A 23,965-nucleotide genomic window follows, 5' to 3' on the forward strand; every position below is an offset into this window, starting at 1 on the left:
AACTTGGTCTATCTCAGAACTTGGTAGACCTTGCTGATTGTCCCCGGCTTTGGCTTTGCTAGGAATTTGGAGGCTAGGCTGAGTTGTTCCCCATCGAAGGTGAATTCTGGATGCCCTCAGAAATTTTGTTTTTAGTCTTGAGGTTAAGCAATTCACCAGCATATGTATTGGTGTTTTTCTGCATCATTTTTGTCCCCTGGAACGTGGCATGTCCTTTTGATCTGGAGAAAAACGACTTTGTTATTTTGGGAAATGTTTCAACTCGTAAAACCTTGAATGTTTTCATGTTCTATTTGCTTTGTTCTCTTCCTCAGGAATACCAATTATATGTGTATATTGGTTCTCCTTTGGCTTCAGTATCTATTATCTGCTTTAAAATAATTTCATTTTGTGTGGATTTCTCATTCCTACCTGCCACATCCTTACCTGTGTTTTCAGTGTGTGTGTATGTGTGTGCATGTATGTGGTATTTGCATGAGTGTGATGTATATATATGAGTGCGTGTTTATTGTTGTTCTTTTGCTGAAGTTTCCACCTTAGTGCCTGTGTTAGTCTGTGTGTTGCTATAAAGGAATATCTGAAGCTTGGTAATTTATTTTCTAAAAAAGCGGTTTAATTGGGTCTGCAGGATGTACAGGAAGCATGGTGCTGGCATCTGCTCCTAGTGAGGCCTCAGGAAGCTTCTAACTATGGCAGAAGGCAAAAAGAGAGGAGACGGTATCAGATAGTGAGAGAGGGAGCAAGAGAGAGGTGGGGAGGTGCAGGTTCCTTAAACACCAGCTCTCATGTGAACTCGGGGCAAGAACTCACTCATCAGCAAGAGATGGTGCTCAGCCATTCATAAGGGATCCACCCACATGACCCAACACCTTCCCCGAGGCCCCACCTCCAACAATGGGAATCACATTTCAACATGAGATTTGCAGGGGACAAACATCCAAACCATATCATACGGTTCCTTTTCTTTTTCCATGCGTTTCCTGAGCTCTACCAGTTCTCTTTTCGTCTCCTTCGAGTGTGTTCTTACATTGCTTCCTTGAATTCTGTTGACTGTTCCTGTGACAAGGCCATACTGTCTGTTTTCTTTAAGACTCTGGTGAACTACCTGTGTCCTGAGGTTGTCCTCTTATCATGTGTATTTTTTTTTTTTTTTTTTTTTTTTTTGAAACAGAGTCTCGCTCTGTCACCAGGCTGGAGTGCAGTAGTGTGATCTTGGCTCACTGCAACCTCTGCCTCCCGGGTTCAAGTGATCCTCCTGCCTCAGCCTCCTGAGTAGCTGGGGCTGTAGGAGCCCACCACCACGCCTGGCTAATTTTGTTGTTGTTGTTGTAGTTTTAGTAGAGATGGGGTTTCACCACATTGTTCAGGCTAGTCTTGAACTCCTGACCACGATCGTGATCCACCCTCCTCGGCCTCCCAAAGTGCTGGGGGTGGGGGGGGGGGGGATTATAGGCGTGAGCCACCGCACCCGGTCATCGTGTGTATTCTTTATGTGATTTTGTTTCTGTTCCTCTCCTCCTTCAAAAAGTATTAATTTTTAATTTTGCAGTTTACATGTACAGCACCTGTGGTGTTCTATTCAGCGCTCTGCTCAATGTTGAGTAGAGCCTGCCACCAGCAAAAGAATAATGTGGAAGAAGGCATAGTAATTTGAAGAGCTAATGCTTGCATCATGCTTTCCATGTGCCAGACACTACTCTGGATGCGTAAACTCATTTAATACCCCAACAACTCTTATGAAGTGGAGTCTATTATTCTGTCCACTTCACTGATGAGGAAGGTGAGGTACGGAGTGTTATGTAGGTTGCATAAGGGCACAGAGTTGGGAAGCAGCAGAGCTGGGGTTGCAATGCAGGGAACCCAGCCCCACAGTCTGTGTGTTCAAGCCCTCTGAGAGAATGTCTCCCATCTCTGCTCAGTGGTCACGAGGGCTGGTGCCTCCCAGGAGAGTCACCTGTGCTGTGTACTGCTGTGCAGTGGTCATGACTCTCCTTTCTCCCTACCAGGTCACTTTCAGCACCTTCTGAACTGGGTCCAAGGTCACGGACAGTGGGCATGGTGTGGCAGCATAGCTGCTTCTTCAGCCCCTCCCCTGCTGGTCTGTGATGCCGGGGTTTGGTCTGCTTTACCTCTGTCCCTGTTCAAGGCCCAGCCGTACTCCTACATTTTGTCACTTTAACCAAAGAGTAGTTGGAGACTTTTCCAGGGCTGTGACTCTTACTTTAGGGGAAATCTACACCTCTTGGTTCTCAGCATGCTCCCGTGTCTCAGTTTACAGGAGTTGGTAGTCGTGCTTTCTATTGTGCTTCAGGATTATAGCCACTTCCCTATTTAATAGATTTTTTTCCTTACCATTTGTATCCTTCTTTTCCTTATTGTTTTGTGATTTCGAAGAAGGGTAGTTGAGCTGAAGCTTTTCTTCACCGTCTTTTGCCAGAAATGCTCTGCGCTTGGTTTCTGCAGGGCTCCCCTCCTCCCTGTGGTCTTAACATTCTTCATCCGTCCATTCGTTCCATAAGTAACTACCGAGTGCCTGCTGGGCATCAGACACTGGTATAGGCATTGCGTACTGCAGAGAGCAAGACAGACCTGGTCCCTGCTGTGCTGGAGCAGAGATGCCAATGGGGGCAGAGACGCAGGCCTGCCAACAAAAGACGTTGTCCAGAGTAAAAATGGTGGTGAGAAAAATAAGACATGATGATGTGACCAGATGACTGCTCTCGACTGGCTGATCGAGAAGAGGCTCTTGGAGGAAAAGTCATGTCGGCTTAGACCCAGTTAAAAAAAGGCACCAGACTTGGGAAGAGGGTTTCAAGGAGAGAAAGCAACCCACACAGGACTGCCAGGCTGGAACAGGCTCGGCAATGGTTACATTCGAGGGAATGACGAGAGCCCATTGTGTACAGGGTGTGTGAGCAAGGGGAGGAGTATGTATGCAAGGCCTATTGGAGAGGCCGGAAGGGGTTCAAGGAGGGGGTGTTAGGATTGGCTTCTGAACGGGGTGGGGGTCTCCTGGAGAGTTTGAAGCGGAGGGTGGCATGGCCTGATGCGTATTTTAAAAGGTCTCTTTGGCTCCTGAGGGGAATGAGGGTTGGAGTAGCACAAAGTGGGCGCAGGCCTCCCCTTCAGGAAGGAGCTGAGGTTGGCTCAGATGGGTGGTAACCTTGGAGATGGTAAGGGACAGATGGTGGAGTGAATGGGCTCCAGCAGTGGGTGGTTGGGGGGTGCGCTGCACTTTCTACAGCTCCTGGAGCAGGTTCTGAAGCCCCTCCAGCTGTCTTGCCCTCCACGGGTGCTGTCTCTGTGAGGTTAGACACCAGTGCCTCTGTGCTGCATGCATTGCTCCTGGCCAGCAGCTTATATACTTGATGGAAAGGGAATTCCTGGCCTGGCTTAATGCCCCCAGCATCCTCTACTCAGACTCCTTCTCCACATCCCCCCATCAGCATAGGCATAGCCCTCAGGTTGTCTGGTCTTGCTGCCAAGGTCTGCATTTTGGATATTTGATGTACAGGGATGAAATAGAAAGTCAGTAGATTCCAAAAGACTTAATTTTACCACTTATTTCTAGTTCTGGCCAAAAATGCTTGCTGGAGGGAGAAAGGAATAAAGGATTAAAATAAGTTCCAGGGATTGTTAGCGTCTCAGTATGTGCACCACACGTGTTTTCATCTGCTGTGGCTGAGCAGGAGTTGTTCTTCCTGGGAAATTTAGACATGAACCGGTATCCAAAAGCCCTCGGGGCTTCTCTTTCACTTCTTCATGATAGGTTTCCAGGCCTATGTTTTAAACTACACTTTGTAGAGGCCGCCGAGTCCTTACCTTCTGAGCTGTAGATTGCCTGCACTTGGCACTTTGGTGGAGCAAAAGGAAGACCTGCTGCTTTGGGACGCTCATCCCAGTGATTTGGTATCGTGAGGCAATTGCCTCTTCCTGTGTAAGAACTCAAACGGGTCAAGTGTAAGTTTTTCAAGGAAATATTTCTTCTTTCTGATATTTTCATGACAATACACAATAAATTGTTACTTGTTTTATTTAGCATAAGGATTGGGAAGGCCACATTTATGGGACACACACTATGTGCCAAGCATTATCCCAGACCCTGTACATTATTTTCTCCTTTAAGCCTTGTCCCATTTTACAGATGAGAAAACTGAGCCTCAGCTAAGGTAGCCAAGCTGAGTTACACAGGTTCATGTATAATCAAGCAAGGACTAAGTAAGGGTCTGCTGGGGCCTCTCTCTTGCCCACACTCCCTGGGCAGCAGCAGAAGCTGGGGAGTGTTGCCACTGTGAGTGGGATGGTAGCCCTCCCTTCTGTAATCCAGTGAATCGAAAGCATGGTTAGAATGTGGATGATTTTAAAGCTAAATAGCTATTAATTTCCCAACATTAGCTTTGAGAGATCAAGTAGTTTACCCAAAGTCACCCAGCTAGAGGAACCCTAAATCTTGGAATACTAAAACCAATACTTATAATGTTACCAGTACAGGGTGTCCAGGTTCTTGGTGCTTTGAACAAGGAATTGGACAAAATGCACAAAGCAAGGAAAGAATGAGGCAACAAAAGCAGAAATGTACTGAAAACAAAAGTATACTCCACAGGATGGGAGCCAGCGAGTATAGAGGCTCAAGAGCTTTGTTATAGACTTTTCTGGGGTTTAAATACCCTCTAGAGGTTTCCCATTGGTTACTTGATGTACACCCTGTGTAAATGAAGTAGTGACCACCAGTCAGAGCCTGAAGTGAAGTTACAAACTTAGACTCCTATGCCTTGGTTGCTTTCTGCAATCAATCAGAGATACTTTCCATTTTCCATCTGCCATGCAGAAAATGTGGGGGGTTTTACAAAGGGAGTAGCCTCCAGTCCTTTCGTTACTTAGGTGCGGAGAGTTGGGGTTTTCCTTCCGATTTAGTTCTAGGAGGTCAGCGTGAATCGGCCTTAGGTTCCTTGTCTCCAGACCCTTTTCTGCCTCAGTAACACTATGTGGATTGAATGGCTCCATGACAATTTAGGGAGAGTGATCTGTACTTTTTGAGATCTTTGAAGAAAAAATTATTTTAAAATTAAATAATTTTACAGTGCTGGTACAATGTCGTAGTAACACTGTCTGGACATGGGAAAGAAGAAATTTTTTTTATTGTTCCCCATCCTGGGCCTCACTGCCATAACAAGTAATGTGCTTTTGTTTTTCCGTCTCCTTTCAATAACTTTTCATGTTAATGCACATGCTTTGTATAATTGTAGTCCAGGTGAAGACACGGTGGTATTTCCTCATGACTTCATTTACCATTATATTATTTTTCAGTGCTGTTACTTTTTCTTATGATACCCATCATATTGATCAACTAGAGTGTTCTTAGCCTTCGGTTGATTTCTGAGTTTTTTCCTCTTCTCTCTGTCTCTGCCCACCACCCTCCATGTCCTGTGATTCAACATTACCCCTGGTTATGTTAAGGGTGGTGATCTGAAATTGACCTGATGAAATTGGCCTGAAGTGTAAAAGAGCGATTTGGGCTTTTCTTTTCTTTTTTTTTTGGGGGGGGGGGCGCTTTTCTTTTCTTTTTTTTTTTTTTTTTGAGACAGAGTCTTGCTCTGTTGCCCAGGCTGGAGTGCAGTGGCCGGATCTCAGCTCACTGCAAGCTCCGCCTCCCGGGTTCACGCCATTCTCCTGCCTCAGCCTCCCGAGTAGCTGGGACTACAGGCGCCCGCTACCATGCCCAGCTAGTTTTTTGTATTTTTTAGTAGAGACGGGGTTTCACCGTGTTAGCCAGGATGGTCTCGATCTCCTGACCTCGTGATCCGCCCATCTCGGCCTTCCAAAGTGCTGGGATTACAGGCGTGAGCCACCGTGCCCGGCCTGGGCTTTTCTTAAGGAGGTAGTCATTGTTGGGGGTGGGTGGTACCCTTCTCACTTTAAAAGCATGAAACATACTCTCCTTTGTCCCACTGTTAGTTTTGGCTGAGCAGTAAGCGGTAACTCCTGGGCACCCCTTTTACAGCTGCTAACATTTGACGATCCGCTGCTGCCTGTTAATGGAAAAAGCAGCGTACTCTGGTTGCCTAGACTACACCTTCACAGTGTGCTTTATGTATTAGGTCTGAGCTGGCAGCACTTAAAAATAAATCAGCCAGGTCAAGGCAAACATTAATCCTTGCTTCCAGAGCTTGTCCTTATTTTTTAAGTTAATGAGCTAGAGCAGAAGCAATAGAATGTTCTTATTTTAGAGCCCCGGATCAATTTATGGGCTAAAGGGGGCTATGTTCTGACCAAGTGGGTGGTCAAAGTATTGAAGTCCCACGCATGATGGAGAGTCACAGTTTGTCTCCAGCGGGTCTTAGGTTGGCTGATGGACCCAGGGTCTTTTGCTGATTCCCTCCTCCCCGCAGTGGATTCTAGGGTCACTAGTGAGTATCACTGAGAGTTTGACTTCTGCTCTCAGGAGCTTGATGAAGACCTATTTCTGAAGCACTGTGCTGGGGATCCAGGAAGATATGAAAGGTATGGGGCTGGTGTCTGCCTTATGAGCTTGATATCTAGTTGGGAGACAGGGAAACTTTGAAAGGTAACACATCAAGGGTACGCGAGTTCAGCAGAGCTGACAGAAGGTTCCTGTGGAGGGAGAAGCATGGGGAGTTTGGTGTAATATGTAGGTTGATATAGGCTTTTAAGTTTGGGTTCATTCACTCATTCAACAAGAATTTATTGAGCTGGGAATGCAGTAATGAGCAGGTGCCTGCTTTCCTAAAATTTACACTCTAACTAGGAGAAGGCAGATGGTAAATGCAGTAATTTCCGGGAGTAGGATGAAGCTAAAAGAAAATCTGGAGAGAGCTCTTCAGGCCTAGGGAATTGCAAGTGCCGAGCCAGTGCAGAGTGCAGAGCCAGCAGGAGCCAATGATAAGGGATTAGAGCCAAGGCCCTTTCCTTCTCATACCCCTGCTCCCACCTCTTCTCACAAGGGGGGGCCTTTCCTTTCCATCCACTTGCTTCCCCATGCCCTGTTGGTATTCATGTCTTGACTTTGTATTTTATGTTCATTTGTTTATGTTTTGCTGTCCCCAACTAGAATGTAAACTGTGAGATCTGGGATTTGTTTTGTTTATTGCTCTAACTCTAGTGCCTTAAACAGTGCCTGACACACAGTAAGCACCCAATAAGCACATGAATGGGTGAAGGAAAGGCCTGTGTGATTGGGCACAGGGAGAAGGGAGGGTCGCACAAGATTCAGGAAGCAGATGAATGTAAAGGAGGGCACGTATGGGAGACTGTGCAGGGCCTCCGCAGGGACAGTGGGAGGACCGGATGTACAGGTGCAGGTGGTCTCATCTAGAGAGCAAACCTAAGAGCCTTCATTGGAAGTCAGAGAGAACATTCGTCCTCCAGTTTACATTCTAGTTGGGGACAGCAATAAGTAAGTAAGTAAGTAAGTAAGTAAGTAAGTAAATAAATAAATAAATAAATAAATAAATAAAATTGATCCTCCCTTTGTTCTCTTTTTCTCTCCACATTTATTAGCACTTACTATGTTCCAAGCACTTACTATGTTCCAAGCACTTACTATGTTCCAAGCCCTGTCAGCACCAGAGATACAAAAGAAGGATTAGGCATGGTGTGATATTTGACTCTGGGGAGAATAGCAGTCCATCCTAAAGATTTGAAAAGAAAGAATCGAATTATACAAAAAGAGAAGTGAATTGTTTGGACACAAACTTGTATGTGTGTTCCTAGCTTTTCCTGTTGCTTACAGCCTTAATATTGACATCTGGTAATTTGCTTACAGATGATAGTTCTGGGAATTCATGTCTGAATCACTAATGCAGATTGATATGTATATATTTGTAGAAGTGATGCAATCAAATAATTATTGTAAAGGATGAATGTAGTAATTAATAAATAAGATCAATGTAAACATGCAGAAGTTGATTCACACGTATTTAATGAAAAAGCTACATAAGGATAATGGAAATACTGTACTTGTGCTTAGCATGGGAAGAATGTCCAGTTGACCCTTGAACAGCATGGGTTTGAACTGCATGGGCCCGCTTATATTCAGATTTGTTTTCAATAAAAGTTAGACTGAGTGTGTCTGCCTCTTCTTCCACCTCTTCTGCCTCTACCACCCTTGAGACAGTAAGATCAATCCCTCCTCTCCCTCCTCCTCAGCCTATTCAACATGAAGACAAAGAAAATGAAGACCTTTGTGATGATCCACTTCCACTTAAGGAACACCAAATATATTTTCTCTTCCTTATCATTTCCATAATCACATGTTCTTTCTTCTGGTTTATAGTAAATAATACATATAACATATACAATGTGTGTTAATTGATTGCTTATGTTATCATTAAGGCTTCTGGTCAACAGTAGACTAGTAGTTAAGTGTTTGGGAAGCCAACAGTTGTGTGTGGATTTTCAACTGTGTGGGGAGTCAGCGCTCCTAACCTCCGCATTGTCGGAGAGTCAGCTGTATTCGTGTGTGTGTCAGCCTCTGTGACTAGACTTGGCAAGAAGAGAGGGTATCACATTTTCTCATTTCTTTCCTCTCAGGAATAATTCCGGCTAATGGGAAGATGACTGTGACTATTAAGTTTACACCCTTTCAGTATGGGACTGCACAAATAAAAATGCAGTTATGGATTTCACAATTCAACTCTCAACCGTACGAATGTGTCTTCACCGGAACATGCTATCCCAGCGTGGCCTTACCGTATGGCATCTTTGCAGTGTTTTTGTTTATTCTTAACCCTTTCTCGAAAATCCAAGTCTTTCTTTCTTCCATTCTGTCTTTCTTGTAAAAGAATGTCATCAAAAATGTATTTAAAATGATGAGCCAACATAAAATACACTTTAAAACATAACAGAAATATAGAACATATATATGCTAGTTCCTGGAGTTGCTTCTGACAAGAAGGGAAGAAACAAGAAAAAGGGATTTTTGAGGGACACGTTTTTCACTGATTACTACTGATGCACTGTTTGAATTGTGTACCATATGTATGTCTTATTGCCTATTCAAAAATGTGTACAATAGGGCCAGAACAACATAACTGTTTATAAGGTTTCCATATAGTATTTCAATTAACTGAGTCCTTGATGTTTGCAGTGCCTATTGCAAAGCTCAGTGGGAAATGGCCCACAACCTCAAGAGACCAAAATAAGTCATATTACAAGTGATTTCACATGAGGCAGAGACAGAAATGTCTGAAAAACAGAAATGTTTGAAAAACACAGGAGGTTTTTCAAAGCACCATCAGACTAGTGAAGATGTGAAGTGGGATTAAGTTGTACTTCATAACAAATCCTTTCCGAACTTCCATTTCCCTTTGAATATGAGCTTGTACTTTTACATCTCAGTACCTCTGGTTAACATCATGATTTTTTCTTATACCCATGATTTTTATAAAAATTAAAAGTTGCTGGGCGTGGTGACTCGCGCCTGTAATCCCAGCACTTTGGGAAGCTGAGGCAGGCGGATCACCTGAGGTCAGGCTTTCAAGACCAGCCTGGCCAACATGGTGAAACCCTGTCTCTACTAAAAATGCAAAAATTACCTGGGCGTGACGACGTGTCTGTAATCCCAGCTACTTGGGAGGCTGAAGCAGGAGAATTGCTGGAACCCGGGAGGCAGAGATTGCAGTGAGCTGAGATCACGCCACTGCACTCCAGCCTGTGCGCCAGAGCGAGACATTGTCTCAAAAAAAAAAAAGTTGTCACAGTATAAATACTAATCTTAGAAGATTCTGACAATTATTTTGAAAATGATGGGGAAATATCTTGCTTTTCCTCTTCTTTGCACATGGATACACATCACATATTAACATCATTAAGCATATTACAAGTAGAGTAGCAACCTTATACCAAAATATGAACTCACTCCATGATATCTTAGATATTTATATCATGATTTTCTTCCTAAAAATTCGAAACAGCCTAAGTCAACTATAGGATATTAGTGTGGCCTGCTGAACCCAAATCCTGCAAATAACCGTCATTGAAATAAAATCACTCAGGCAACAAACAAGTAGAACTAAACACAGATTTTAAAACTGCTGATTTTTCTGGTGGCAAATAACCAGGTGAGCAAAATGGTGTTTGCCACTTCACATCAGGTGCTACAATACTCAAATGACTTTCTTAAAGACATCATATAAGTGCGATTTTTATTTGTATTTCCTTCCATAGCTGTGTTTTTACATGCACAACAGCACAGTATGACAGAAGCACCATACAAATGCAGACGCACACTATTTCTAAATTACTATGTTAGTATCTTATTTAGTATCCTCTTGACATGGGAAAAAAACTGGCTGTAATTTCTGAACAGTAAAAAATACTGGCTGTAGTGTTCTCTGAAATTTTCATAGATTGCGTTCTTCACTTCATTATAGATGTGTGATAGACTTACTCATGTCTAAATTTGGCACTGCCAAATTCCACATGTAACTGATTTATCATTTTCTTTGACCTCTTCGTTTCCATCATCAACGTTGAGGATATTGTTTAGGAGGCTGCTTTTTAACATCCCCAGGTTTAGTTGCTCCCCAGTATTTAACAGCAGAAGTGGTGTCAAGGCTCCACTGAGATGAGGATGCTGAACCTCAGTTCGCTACCTGGATAAGCACCTCACCCTGCACATCAGAGCATGTTGGTGGGTGTGAGTCTCACCAAGGGACAGGTTCTCCCATGCCCTGGGTTGTGCATGCTCTTACATGAGAGACGTTAAATTTGAGGTTGCTAACATAAGTTCCATACAGTGCAACCAGGCCTGTTCAATGGGTGCTCAGCAAATACATATTAACTGTCAGAGTGAGTGAATGTTCACCTATTTTTATCTTATTTTTGTACAGTCACAGAAGACAAGTGTTTATCCTATAAAACAATTGTCCACACATGGATGCCTAAACTATTATGCCAAATTGGTACTGAACAAATAAATTTAAAAATGGTTATTTTCAAAATCATAACCTTGCCTTGTGTTGCAGGAAAATATAACTATTAAGATAAAAATAATTTCTAAAAAAAGAAAAAAGAAATGCTTCATAGGTAGCATTTCTGAATAGAACACAGTTCTACTGCATCTCATAATAGATAACCCGAATAGTTTCTGCAGGCTATTAGCTGCACTATCTCTAACTACCCATGTCCAAAGTCAGTTTCTAATTACAGAAAAGAACCCAAACATTAATCTGAATCTTTTTTTGAAATATCTTGCTACAAACAATTGCATAATCATTCTTTTACTAGGAAGATAAATCAAGGTAAGTTTTTTTTTTTAATGTAATAAATCTAGCTGTTGAAAACCAACAGGCTAGAAATGGATTATGCTAGACCTTGAGAGCATTTTTCAGCATGTCACGTTTTCAGTCAGTATGTTCTTTAAGAATGTAAGGCAATGCAACCCCAGCACTTTGGGAGGCAGAGGCGGGCAGATCACAAGGTCAAGAGATGGAGACCATCCTGGCCAACATGGTGAAACCCCGTCTCTACTAAAAATACAAAAATTAGCTGGGCGTGGTGGTGCACGCCTATAGTCCCAGGTACTCGGGAGGCTGAGGCAGGAGAATCACTTGAACTCGGGAGGGAGAGGTTGCAGAGAGCCGTGATCGTGCCACTGTACTCCAGCCTGATGACAGAGTGAGACTCTGTCTCCAAAAAAAAAAAAAGAATGTAAGGCAAAACAACCATTGGTGGGCTCTTTTGATATCTCTGATTATACTCTAATACACTGACATCACATTTATTTTAGTAGACCACTGTAGAGGCACATGTTTATTTTCAGTTTAGATATAATAAGGGACTTCAAGTTGTGGTGTTATCAGAAGGAACATACAAAATTAGGAACCTTGAGTTAATGGCTTATTTACTAATTTAACTTTTGTTTAAACCTATAGATTAGAAGAGTTTGAAAGGTTCAATACTCTTTCTAAGAAAGTAAACGTTCCTCCAGAAAAAGCAATGATGCATATAAATTTTCACCGACCACCAGCGAAACTGAAGCCTCAGAAAGTGAAGGTATGGTGGGCCTTGTCCTCAGTGTGATGAAAGGGTGACAGAGTGGCAGAGTAACTGATTTCCCTATTGATTTGGTCTCTTAGGAAATTGAGTACCAGAACCTCAGATTTCCAGTAGATTTATCGAATCCATTTGCTGTGGCAACTGTTTTAAACCAAGAACCAGGAAAATTGAAGATTAAAGAATTAAGAGAAGGTAACCAGTTGATTGGCCATAAAGCAGCCTCTGAGCGAATATGAAGGAGTTACTGCTTGTCATACTGATTACCTATGAAAAACAAAATTCGGTTAGATTGCTGTTATGCCTCGCCATTAGAAATGTGTTTTTCTCTCTGCACATGACTTTAATCTGATTACTGGTATAAACATTGTCTGCTCCTGCCTTCAGTTTTGGACCAGGGCACTGAAATTTCAAAAACGAGACAGATGAAGGAGGCACTCTTTGAACAGAAAGTCAGACAGGACATTCACGATGAGATGGAAAATCATCTTAAGTGGTAAATATTGAGCAATTATTTGTATCAAGTGACTGTACAGTTGTTTTTAGATGATCTTTTATAAATGAGAGACAGTAGAATGTAATAACATTTTAGGTACTTTGGAGAATTTAATGATTGTTTCTCTGCCAGTGGTCCTTCCACTTCAGTAGGAAGTTTCTAGTAGGAATAAATACATGTGACCAAACCACGCTGTTTCCTAAATGTGACCAGTGGCAGGACCAGAGTGAATTGTGGGAGATGCTCCCTGCTCCTGCTGGCCACTCTGCTGGCCCCCCCTCAGCCCAGGACAGATCTGGGTGCCTTGGGCACCCCAAATCACACTCCCGTCATCCTCTACCTCAACCAGGAGCCCCTGTGCCTTGGGCTGTGTGTCCCAGATGCCTTCAGGGTAGCCCAGTGGCGTGAGGCTCTGGGGGGTTCCTAATGGAGGTTTTAAAACTGAGATGTGAGAATTCTTGTGCTTCTGTGCCCAAATTAGAAACTTTTTCACGATTTTTTTTAAACCAGATCAGACCAAGCATATGCACGTGTACAGATTTAGCTGAAAAGTAAACTCTTTTTTTCTTTTTGAGAAAGGGTGTCACTCTGTCACCCTGGCTGGAGTGCAGTGTCACATCATGGCTGGTTGCACCCACAGCCTCCCAGCCTAAAGTGAACCCCCCACTTCAGCCTCCCAAGTAGCTAGGAGCACAGGTGCACACCACCACGCCCAGTTAATTTTTTTTGTTTTTTTTTTTTTAGAGATAGGGTCTCACTATGTTGCCCAGGTGAGACCCGATCCCCTGGGCTCAAGTATCCTCCTGCTTGACCTCCCAAAGTGCTGAGATTACAGGTCTGAGCCACTATGCCTGACCTAAAGTAAACTGGGCTAAAAAAGAGACTCTTGGAGAGTGTCATTGAGAGGCTGCCTACTCCATGACCCAGCCTCCACCCTTCCTGACACATGAGAACATGACCTCACCTGAAGCCCTCTGAAGGTGCCCACTGGGCTATTCCCCTGTCTCTGGGGAAATGGCCTTTGTTTCCAACAGAAATCCCTTCTGCCTCAGCTTACGTCTATAGTTACGGTCCTACCTCAGTTAATGGGAAGTACTCCAAGGAACTGAAAATTTTATGTTTATAAACACCTTTTCCCTATTATGAAAAACAGGTAGGTCATCATTGTAGGAAACCTGAAAACATGTTTTTTTACATATAGAGAAGGAAAAAAAATCACGGTGATGCCACCACTCAGCAGTGACCAGTGACCACTGTCAATACTGGGGTTTTTGTTCTTTCTATGCGTCTCTGTATCAGACCTGAAGTCACATCCCAGATCCCATTCCGAATGCTGTGTTGTTCCTTTAATATTTTTCCCAACTTTTTATGTTGAAAGATCTTAAACCCACATATACTTGACCTCGATTCACTAATTGTTCACACTAGGACACATACACTCCCCTCACTCCACATGCACGCACACACATATCTGCATGCACCTTTTCCCCCGAGCCATTTGCAAATAAATTGCAGACATCAGGAAGCTTCACCCCAAAATACCTCAGCATGTAGCTCCTAAGAACAAAGACATTCTTCAACATTATTGTAATCAATTCCAAGAGATTTCACACTGATACAATAATATTATCAAATAATCAGTCTATAGGCAAATTTAGCCAGTTGTCCCAAAATGTTCTTTATACCTAGTCTTTTAAAAAATATTTATTTTGGGCCGGGTGCGGTGGCTCAAGCCTGTAATCCCAGCACTTTGGGAGGCTGAGACAGGCGGATCACGAGGTCAGGAGATCGAGACCATCCTGGCTAACACGGTGAAACCCCGTCTCTACTAAAAACTACAAAAAACTAGCCGGGCGAGGTGGCGGGCGCCTGTAGTCCCAGCTACTCCGGAGGCTGAGGCAGGAGAATGGCGTAAACCCGGGAGGCGGAGCCTGCAGTGAGCTGAGATCCGGCCACAGCACTCCAGCCTGGGTGACAGAGCGAGACTCCGTCTCAAAAAAAAAAAAAAAATATTTTATTTTAAATTTTATATAAATAAAATAGAGACAGGGTTTTGCCATGTTGCCCAGGCTGGTCTTGAACTGCTGCCCTCAAGTGCTCCACCAGCCCTGGCCTCCAAAGTGCTGGGATTACAAGTGTGAGCCACCACACCCGGCCTATACCTGGTTTGTTTTTGTTTTGTTTTTGGGGAGAGGTATCCAGGGTCCAGTCAAAGATCATACCATTTGTATTTAGCTTTCATGTCCCTTTAGTCTCCTCTAACCTAAAACAGTTCTCTAGAACATCTCTCTACCTCCACTTTAAAATCATAAATATTATTTATTTAAGACGTGCTAGGTTTTGTGATGAATACATTGCATATTAGTTTCTTTAAATTGTGATAAAATTCATCATTTTAATCAGTTTAAAGTTTATTGTGCCTAGGTTTTTAGTAAATCCACAATGCTGCATGACCATCAGCACTACCGGATTCCAGAACATAGGCATCACTAGAAAAAGAAACCTCATACCCATTATCAGTCATTCCCCACTCCCCACTCCCCACTCCCCTCTCCCTGAAGCCGCTGGCAACCACAGTCTACTTTCAGTCTCTATGGATTTGCCCACTCTGGACATTTCATATAAAGGGAATCACATAATACATGGTCTTTTGTGACTGGCTTCTTCCACTTAACATGTTTTTAAGATTCATCCACATCATAGCGTGTGTTAGTACTGCATTCCTTTTTATGGCTGGATCATGTCTCATTGAATGGATATGCAACATTTTGCTTATTCATTCATCAGTTACTGGACATTTCAGTAGTTTCCACTTTTTGAGTTTTATGAATAATGCTGCTATGAACATTTATTTGCACTTTTCTATGTGACCATATCTTTTCGGTTCTCTTAGGTACATACCTAGGAGTGGAATTGCTGGGTCATATGGTAACTCTAGGTTTAACTTTTTGGGGTGCCACCAAACTGTTTTCCATGGTGGCTGAACCATTTTACATTCCCACCAGCAACATATGAGGGTTATGGTTTCTCCACTTGCTCAGCAGTACCTGTTATTTTCCATTATTATCATCATCATCATAGCCATCCCAGTGGGTGTAAAGGGGTGTATTGTTGTGGCTTTGATTTATATTTCCCTAATGATTTAGAAGGTTGAGCATCCAGATGTTGTTACTCATAAATATTTAAGATAAGCTTCACTTTGTAGAACACATTATTCATCTTAGTTATGCTGCTGAAGCCGCTATAACTTCTCTATCCCATGTGTCTCCTCCAGCATCTCAGCGTTCCTTTTCAGTTTTGGAATATAGTGAAATATTCCATCCTAAAGTTGACTCTGGTATTCTGATGGGTTCTGGACACCATTGTTTTTTTTTTTTTTTTTTTTTTTTTTCTCCCCAGGCAGGTGCACCTTGGTAAAGATCCTATGTCTTTTAAACTTAAAAAAGAGCTTACTGAGGAGTGGCAAAGAGCATGCGCCAAATATAAGGTCAGAGTTACTGCTAATTTGCTATCATTTATTTCACTAGATGTTTTTAAATTCCTACTATCTGCAAGGTGCCAGGTGGAGGAAAACCCACAGTTAAGTTGGGAGTGGGAAAGGCTGATGACAAGTAAATTGTCAACCATAAATCAAGACTGGCTGTAAGTGTCACCAGAGACCTATAGTAAGTATTGTGGGGATGCAGAAGCCAGAGAGGAGAGAACACTCATCTGATTGGGTTGCTTCCTGGAAGACCTTGTATAATTTTTTGAAAAGTAGTAAAGAGGACAAAGGCATTCACATGGAGGAAATGACTCAAATTCGAGCGGGAGTTTTGAGTTGGGGTCCCCTGTCCCATGATCTGCAGAGCGTGAAGACAAAAGAGACCCAAAGTTGGTAACCAGGACCCACATCAGAGACAGATGCAAATGATAGTCCCAAGTCAGAGACCCTCAAAGGGGCCGAGCAGAAGAGGGAAACTGGGCTGAGGGGACCACACCTGAGGTTCCAAGGTAGCACCTGTAGGTTCAGGGATGGGAACTGGGGACTGTGCAGTACCCATGGCCTCACCATGCTTTCAAGATGGTTGTTACCTACACAGCAGCTGCAGAGAATACTGAGGACAAGTCCATAGTGGCTAAAACACAAGATACACATGGGCCAGAGGGGACAGGAGTCAGCTGGGGCTCTGTGTCTGAATTTAATTGGTAGGACTTGCAGAATGATCACATATTATATGAATTGGCTCAGGTTGCCATAACAAAGTACCACTAACTGGGTGGCTGAAAACAACAAAAATTTATTTTCTCATAGTTCTGGAGGTTGGAAGTCCAAAATCAAGTTCTCAGCACGTTTGATTCCTTCTGAGAGCCATGAGTGAAGGATCCGTTCCAGATCTCTCTCCTTGGCTTATCGGTGGCCACCTTCTCCTCATACCTTCATGTGGTCTTCCTCTGTGTCTGTGTGCTAATCTCCTCTCATATAAGGACAGCAGTCATACTGGATTAAGACCCACTCTAACAGCCCCATTTTAATGTGGTCACTTCTTTAAAGACTCCATTTCTAAATACCATCACATGCTGAGTTCTGGGGGTTAAGGCTTCAACATAGGAATTTCGAAGGGACACAATTCAACCCATAACACAGATTTTTGAGCCAGGGAATGCGAGGTTCAGGTAGACTGACTTGGCAGCAGTGGCTGGAAGGGATTGGGGAAAAACATTTCTTGTCAGATATGAATATGTTTCACATAGAGAATATACTTTTCTTTCTAGATTTGGAGTCCAACTAGATATTTAAACAAATTTGTCTTATTTTTCTTCATTTTCATAAGACAAACAAAAGAATATAAAATCATTACATTGGTAAATCTTTGCATTTAGAAAAATCACATACTAGATGTGCATTTAAATTTAGTTCCACGTGTTCAGATTCTTTGCATGCTCTCTTAAAAACAAAAAACGTCAAGTATTTTCTGCCAACCCCACAGTGGAATGCTGTTTTCTAACCTTTTTAAAGGTGAAGTGGGCACAGACATGCCCAGATCAGTCACTGTGGGCATTGAGGCTGTGGCTGCGGGCAGTGTCAGCCAAGGAGCAGTCCCATCCTTAGCATGGCTCCTGGGGCAAGGAGGATGAGCAGGCAGCCCAGACACCCTGGACTATGGGAGATCAAGCGTCTCGGGGACCCCATTCTGTGTGTCCAGGGGATTTCATCTGAGAGCTGAGTCCTGGCAGGTGACCCAGTGGCATGGAACTCCTGGAGGCCCCAGGCACATGGTGGAAACCAAGAGGAGAAATGGTGGGGGAAGGAAGGAGCTGGCCTCAGAGTGGAATGGCACAGCCCTCAAGGATGATGAGCTTTTACTCATCATCATCAAATCAGCAGTGTCTTAGTAAAGATATAATAAATCTCCCTTGTCATTATTCTAGCTAATGATCTATTTGCCAGTCCCTTCTTTAAATTGCCTATTTTATTTTACTGTTAATGCTGGTGGGGATCTGGATCTCCCCATGAAATCTATACTTTGAACTTAATGTGCTCAGTCTCAAACTCAACTTCCCAATATGTGCCAATCAGAGCTGGGCAGCTCACCACCCTGGTGACAACAGCATGCCTCTCTTATTTCTGAATAGGGTGTTAATGTGATGATCAGAATAGATTTATTCCAAATAAATCCTTTAAAATTTTTATAAACAGTGTACTTAAGAGCCAAGCTGGTTTTTGAAGTTACCCAACAAACAATTAATAGAACACACAGATAGGCAAAAACTAACACCATCTGCGGAGTACGCAGTCCCCTTTCCCACCTGGGCAGACACATAGAGACACTGACCCCAGCCCAGCCAGCCTACCCCAGGAGGCACTGTTGGCTCCTGGGAATAAGAAAAAGGGCCCAGATGCCACCAGGGAAGCAGGCAGGTAAGGGAAGGAGAGCAGCCTGCGATCACTCACTGCCGGGGAACCGCAGGTCACTTTCAAGCCCAGGAAGACCTGTCAGCTTCCACCACCCAGGAGAAGGGAGGAATCCCCACATGACTTCCTTAAAACCTGACGCCGGGATAATCAACTTGAGCTTAAAACTTTACTGGGACGTTAAATGTCTTTTTAATGAAATTTGTATACTCCCATAGTTACAGTTTCCTAAAATTCTTTCTATGAATGTTAAATGTCTTGGAAATAATTTCCAAAGACACTATCTGTTAGTTATGAAAAGAAGGTATCTACTCGGGAGGCTGAGGCAGGAGAATGGCATGAACCCGGGAGGCAGAGCCTGCAGTGGACCGAGACTACGCCACTGCACTCCAGCCTAGCCTGGGTGACCGAGTGAGACTCTGTCAAACAAACAAAAAAAGAAGGTATCAAGTCTGTGCTTCGATCAGAGCTCCCTATGTTTAAACAGTGTAGTCATACTGATCTTTTTTGTCTACTTGTGTTTCACTACTTCTAATGGGAACGTCATGGGTGGATTTGGTCAATTGCTTAATGGGTTTCTACAAGTTTTAAAGACAAAGTTTTGTGCATTTATATTCAACTTAAATTATTTTGATGATTAAAAACCCAGCTAGATAGAGGAGATCCTATTTTGGATGAGGAATTTCAGCGACTTAAAACAGAAGTTAGCCAAAAACGGGTTGTTCGCAACCAAGAAGAGGTGAGTAACTTTCCTTTATCTAGAATCTGATTATTGGCAGCTCTTTAAATGCTTATTTTTTTAAATGCTAAATGATTTTATAGAAATCCTTTACCAAGAGATATTTAATACTTTTTAATTTGCATAAATTTTCAGAATGTTCCCATATTTTTGCAAGTAAAGCATCAAAACTTGTAATTCATGTTTCTCTTGAAATGAACAGCATTACATACTTTGGCCACTCCTTTTCATCCCTCTACTTTCTTGTTTTGGGTCTCCTTTTTTGTTTTCCTTCATTCTCTAAACCCCTGTCCGCAGGTCGTCAAGGTGGATCCCTGGGCCTCTGTTCATTATCCCCCTTCCCTTGGTAGAAAGGATACAGAATCAGAAGTCAGAAGCCAGAGTTCTAATTACAACTCTATGACAGATTTGGGACCTTGGCAAGTCTCTTGGCTGTGGTGCCTTACTGTTCTCAAATGTAAAATGAGTACTGTGGCCCCAGCCACCCGATTATCTCTGTCTTGTAATATTAGTTCATTTTCACACTGCTATGAAGAAATACCCAAGGCTTGGTAATTTATAAAGGAAAAAGGTTTAACTGACTCACAGTTCTGAATGGCTTGAGAGGCCTAGGAAACTTACAATCATGGCAGAAGACGAAGCAAACACTTCCTTCTTTTCATGGTGGCAGGAATGAGAAGAATGAAAACCAAGCCAAAGGGGAAGCGCCTTATAAAACCATCAGATCCTGTGAAAACTAAGTCACTAACATGAGAACAGGATGGGGGAAACTGCCCCCATGGTTCAGTTATCTCCACCTGGTCCCTCCTATGACGTGGAGATTATGGGAACTACAATTCAAGATCAGATTTAGGTGGGGACACAGCCAAACCATATCATTCTGCCCCTGGCCCCTCCCAAATCTCATGTCCTCACAATTTAAAACACAATCATGCCCTTCCAACGGTCCCCCAAAGTCTTCACTTATTCCAGCATTAACTCAAAAGTCTCAGTCCAAAGTCCCATCTGAGACAAGGCAAGTCCCTTCCACCTATGAGCCTGTAAAATCAAAAGCAAGTTAGTTACTTCCTAGATACAATGGGAGTACAGGCATTGAGTAAATATACCCGTTCCAAATGGGAGAAATTGGCCAAAACAAAGGGGCTACAGGCCCCATGCAATTCAGAAATTCAATAGGGCAGTCATTAAACCTTAAAGATCCAAAATGATCTCCTTTGACTCCATGTCTCACATCCACATCATGCTGATGCAAGAGATGGGCTCCCATAGCATTGGACTGCTTTGCTCCTGTGGCTTTGCAGGGTACAGCCTACCTCCCAGCTGCTTTCACAGGCTGGCATTGAGTGTCTGTGGCTTTTCCAGGTGCACAGTGCAGGCTGTCGGTGGATCTAGCATTCTGGGGTCTGGAGGATGGCAGCCCTCTTCTCACAGCTCCACTAGGCAGTGCCCTGCTGGGCACTCCGTGTGGGGGCTCCAACCCCACATTTCCGTTTGTACTGCGCTAGCAGAGATTCTCCATGAGGGCTCCACTCGTGCAACAAACTTCTGCCTGCACATACAGGTGTTTCCATACATCCTCTGAAATCCAGGCAGAGTTTCCCAAACCTCATTTCTGGACTTCTGTGCACCCACAGGCTCAACACCATGTGGAAGCTGCCAAGGCTTGAGGCTTTCACCCTCTGCAGCCATGGCCTGAGCTATACCTTGGCCCCTTTTAGCTATGACTGGGACACAGGGCACTGAGTCCCAAGACTGCACAAAGCAGCAAGGCCCCAGGCCCAGCCTACTAAACCATTTTTCCCTGCTAGTCTCCAGACCTGTGATGAGAGGGGCTGCCATGAAGACCTCTGACATGTCCTGGAGATATTTTCCCCACTGTCTTAGTGATTAACACTTGGCACCTCGTTACTTATGTAAATTTCTGCAGCTGGCTTGAATTTCTTCTCAGAAAATGGGTTTTTCTTTTCTATTACATCATCAGGCTGCAAATTTTCCAAACTTTTATGCTCTGCTTCCCTTTTAAGCATAAGTTCAATTCCAAACCATATCTTTGTGAATACGTAAAACTGAATGCTTTTGACAGCACCCAAGTCACATCTTGAACACTTTGCTCTTGAGAAATTACTTCTGCCAGATACCCTAAATCATCTCTCTCAAGTTCAAAGTTCCACGGATCTCTAGGGCAGGGGCAAAATGCCCCCAGTCTCTTTGCTAAAACAAAGCAAGAGTCATCTTCATTCCAGTTCCCAACGAGTTCCTCATCTCCACCTGAGACCACCTCAGCCTGGACTTCATTGTCCATATTACTATCAGCATTTTAGTCAAAGCCATTCAACAAGTCTCTAGGAAGTTCCAAATTTTCTCACATTTTCCTTCTTCTTCTGAGCCCTACAAACTGTTTCAATCTTTGCTTGTTACCCGGTTCCAAAGTTCCTTCCACATTTTTGAGTATCTTTATGGTAGCACCCCACTCCTGGTACCAATTTACTGTGTTAATTCGTTTTCACTCTGCTCTGAAGAAATACCTGAGGTTGGGTAAATTGTAAAGGAAAGAGATTTAATTGACTCACAGTTCCACCTGGCTGGGGAGGCCTCAGGAAACTTACAATCATAGCAGAAGGGGACACAAACACATCCTTCACATGGCTGCAGGAGTGAGAAGAATGAGAACCAAACAAAGGGAGAAGCTCCTTACAAAAACCATCAGATCTCTTGAGAACTAACTCACTATCATGAGAACAGGAAGGGGAAAACTGCCCCCGTGATTCAATTATCTCTACCTGGTCCCTCCCACAACACATGGGGATTATGAGAACTACAATTCAAGATGAGATTTGGGTGGGGACACAGCCAAACCATATCACTGGTTAAAAGTCTAACTTCTAATTTTAACAAGGATAAAATTCTAATCTCCCACCTCCATCATTCTCACTTTTCTTTGCTGGTTTTGCCATATCTGAATTATTTTTACCTCATTTCTCCCTGTCCTCCTCCTCACTAGATTTATTCTGGCCGCAAAGTCTTGCCAGTAGCTCTTCCATGGGCCCTACCAGAGTCCAACCTTTGGGTGTCCCCCATGACTAATCCAATAGGCTTTTATGTCTATATAACTGATCATCTTCCCTCTCCTCTGCAGCTCATGGCATATGCCAAAGTAAGACTGATTCCCTTCTGATGTCTCTTTTTATATCATTTCCTTATTCAAGAACCTACAGTGCCTCAGGCTCTGGCCAGCCTCACTATACCCTCAGGCACTCTTTCCTCCCTATTCATTTACTAACTTAGATACACTGGTGCCTGGGACATGCAGGCACATGTGGGATGATACGTGTGTCAGTGCTGGGCATGCAGGGCTGGGTAAAGTAGTCCTTCTTCCCAGCCAGGGGATCTCACAGCCCACGCCTTTCAATTCTGGATGCACTGTCAGCACCACCACATGGGTTTGGTGACTTTATTCTTCCTCAAAGTCACGTGTGTTTGCTTGAGCGTTCCTAACTAGACTGTAAGTTTCTTAAAACGCTAATCTTGTCTTCCACTTCTGGCCCCCAACTCCAGAAGTGTTCCTTATGATGCTGTGTACACTAAAAGTGCTTAATAAATAAATGCTCACTAAGCAATACAACAAATAACAACTTGATTTGGGATCAAACTCTAAAATGTTTCTATTAAATGTTTATGACAGGAGTTAAAAGTTAAATGTAAGATGTGCCTATATTTTATATTCACAGAAAATCAAGGAATTTCATCCTACTTTTGATCCACTCATTAATAACACTTGGCTCAGCAGGTCCAGGGCACAAAAACGGTTTCAACAAGTAGCACGCAAGGTAAGTCTCAGCACCAGCTGGAAATGTTGATTTGTTTACTCATCAGCATAAGGAAATCAAGCAATCGTGGTTTGATAACATCTTTATTGAGATACAATTTACATACCGTAAAATTCACCCTTGTAAAATGTACAAGTTAGTCATTTTTAGTATATTTATAGAGCTGGGCAGCCATCACCCCTATCTAATTTTAGAACATTTTTATCACCTCAAAAGGAAACTTTGTGCCCATTTTCAGTCACTCTTCACTCCCTCCTCCCCACAGCCCCTGGCAACCAGTAATCTACTTTCTGTCTCTACGGATTTGCCTTTTCTGGACATTTCATATAAATGAAATCATACAATGTGCGGCCTTTTAAAAAATCAACTTACATATTTATAATTGACACTAATAGTTGTACATATGTATGGGACACAGTGTAATGTTTCAATGCATGTATACATTGTATAAGGATCCAATCAAGATAATTACCGTATCCATAACTTTAAACATTCAATACATGGCTTTTGGGAACTGCTTCTTTCATATAACTTATTTCCTAGGCTTGTACATATTTTAGCATGTATCAATACTTCTTTCTTTCTATGGCTGACTAATATTCCATTGTATGAATAGACCACATTTTCTTTATCCATTCATCAGTTGATGGAAGTTTCAGTTTTTCTCACCTTTTGGCTATTATGAGTAACAGTGGGATATTGATCAGTTACTTCTAGGGAGAACAATTGAGAATGTCTGAGGGATCGTGCCTCTAGCATCCAGGCTTAATATGTGCCTTTCAGAGGTTTCATTTCCCTTCTGTGGCTTCCTCACCTTCATGCTGGTCCTCCAGTGGCTTCCTGTTATCAGGATAAAACAAAGACTTCTGAGCCTCACATGCTAGTAAAGGGTGTCATGTGACCCTGGTCTGCCCACAGCCACACCCCTCTAGCAGCCGCTGTCCTCTCATTGTCCCGTCTGGTCTGCCACACACATGGTACTCATTCCCTGC

The 23,965-nt window shown here is 43.1% G+C and overlaps 1 protein-coding gene across 1 annotated transcript in view; it reads left to right on the forward strand.

Annotated features, from left to right (window-relative positions):
- Nucleotides 1-23,965, forward strand: part of CFAP221 (cilia and flagella associated protein 221) — a 131,175-nt gene that overhangs the window by 58,662 nt on the left and 48,548 nt on the right. The window contains exons 8-14 of the mRNA XM_030916565.1: nt 8,551-8,710; nt 11,895-12,015; nt 12,099-12,210; nt 12,403-12,511; nt 15,911-15,998; nt 19,057-19,146; nt 22,875-22,973. Of these exons, the coding sequence (XP_030772425.1) occupies nt 8,551-8,710; nt 11,895-12,015; nt 12,099-12,210; nt 12,403-12,511; nt 15,911-15,998; nt 19,057-19,146; nt 22,875-22,973 (779 nt within the window). The remainder of the gene's footprint in view (nt 1-8,550; nt 8,711-11,894; nt 12,016-12,098; nt 12,211-12,402; nt 12,512-15,910; nt 15,999-19,056; nt 19,147-22,874; nt 22,974-23,965) is intronic.

This window comes from Rhinopithecus roxellana, chromosome 14 (genome assembly GCF_007565055.1).
Source record: "Rhinopithecus roxellana isolate Shanxi Qingling chromosome 14, ASM756505v1, whole genome shotgun sequence".
Classification (NCBI taxonomy): domain Eukaryota; kingdom Metazoa; phylum Chordata; class Mammalia; order Primates; family Cercopithecidae; genus Rhinopithecus; species Rhinopithecus roxellana.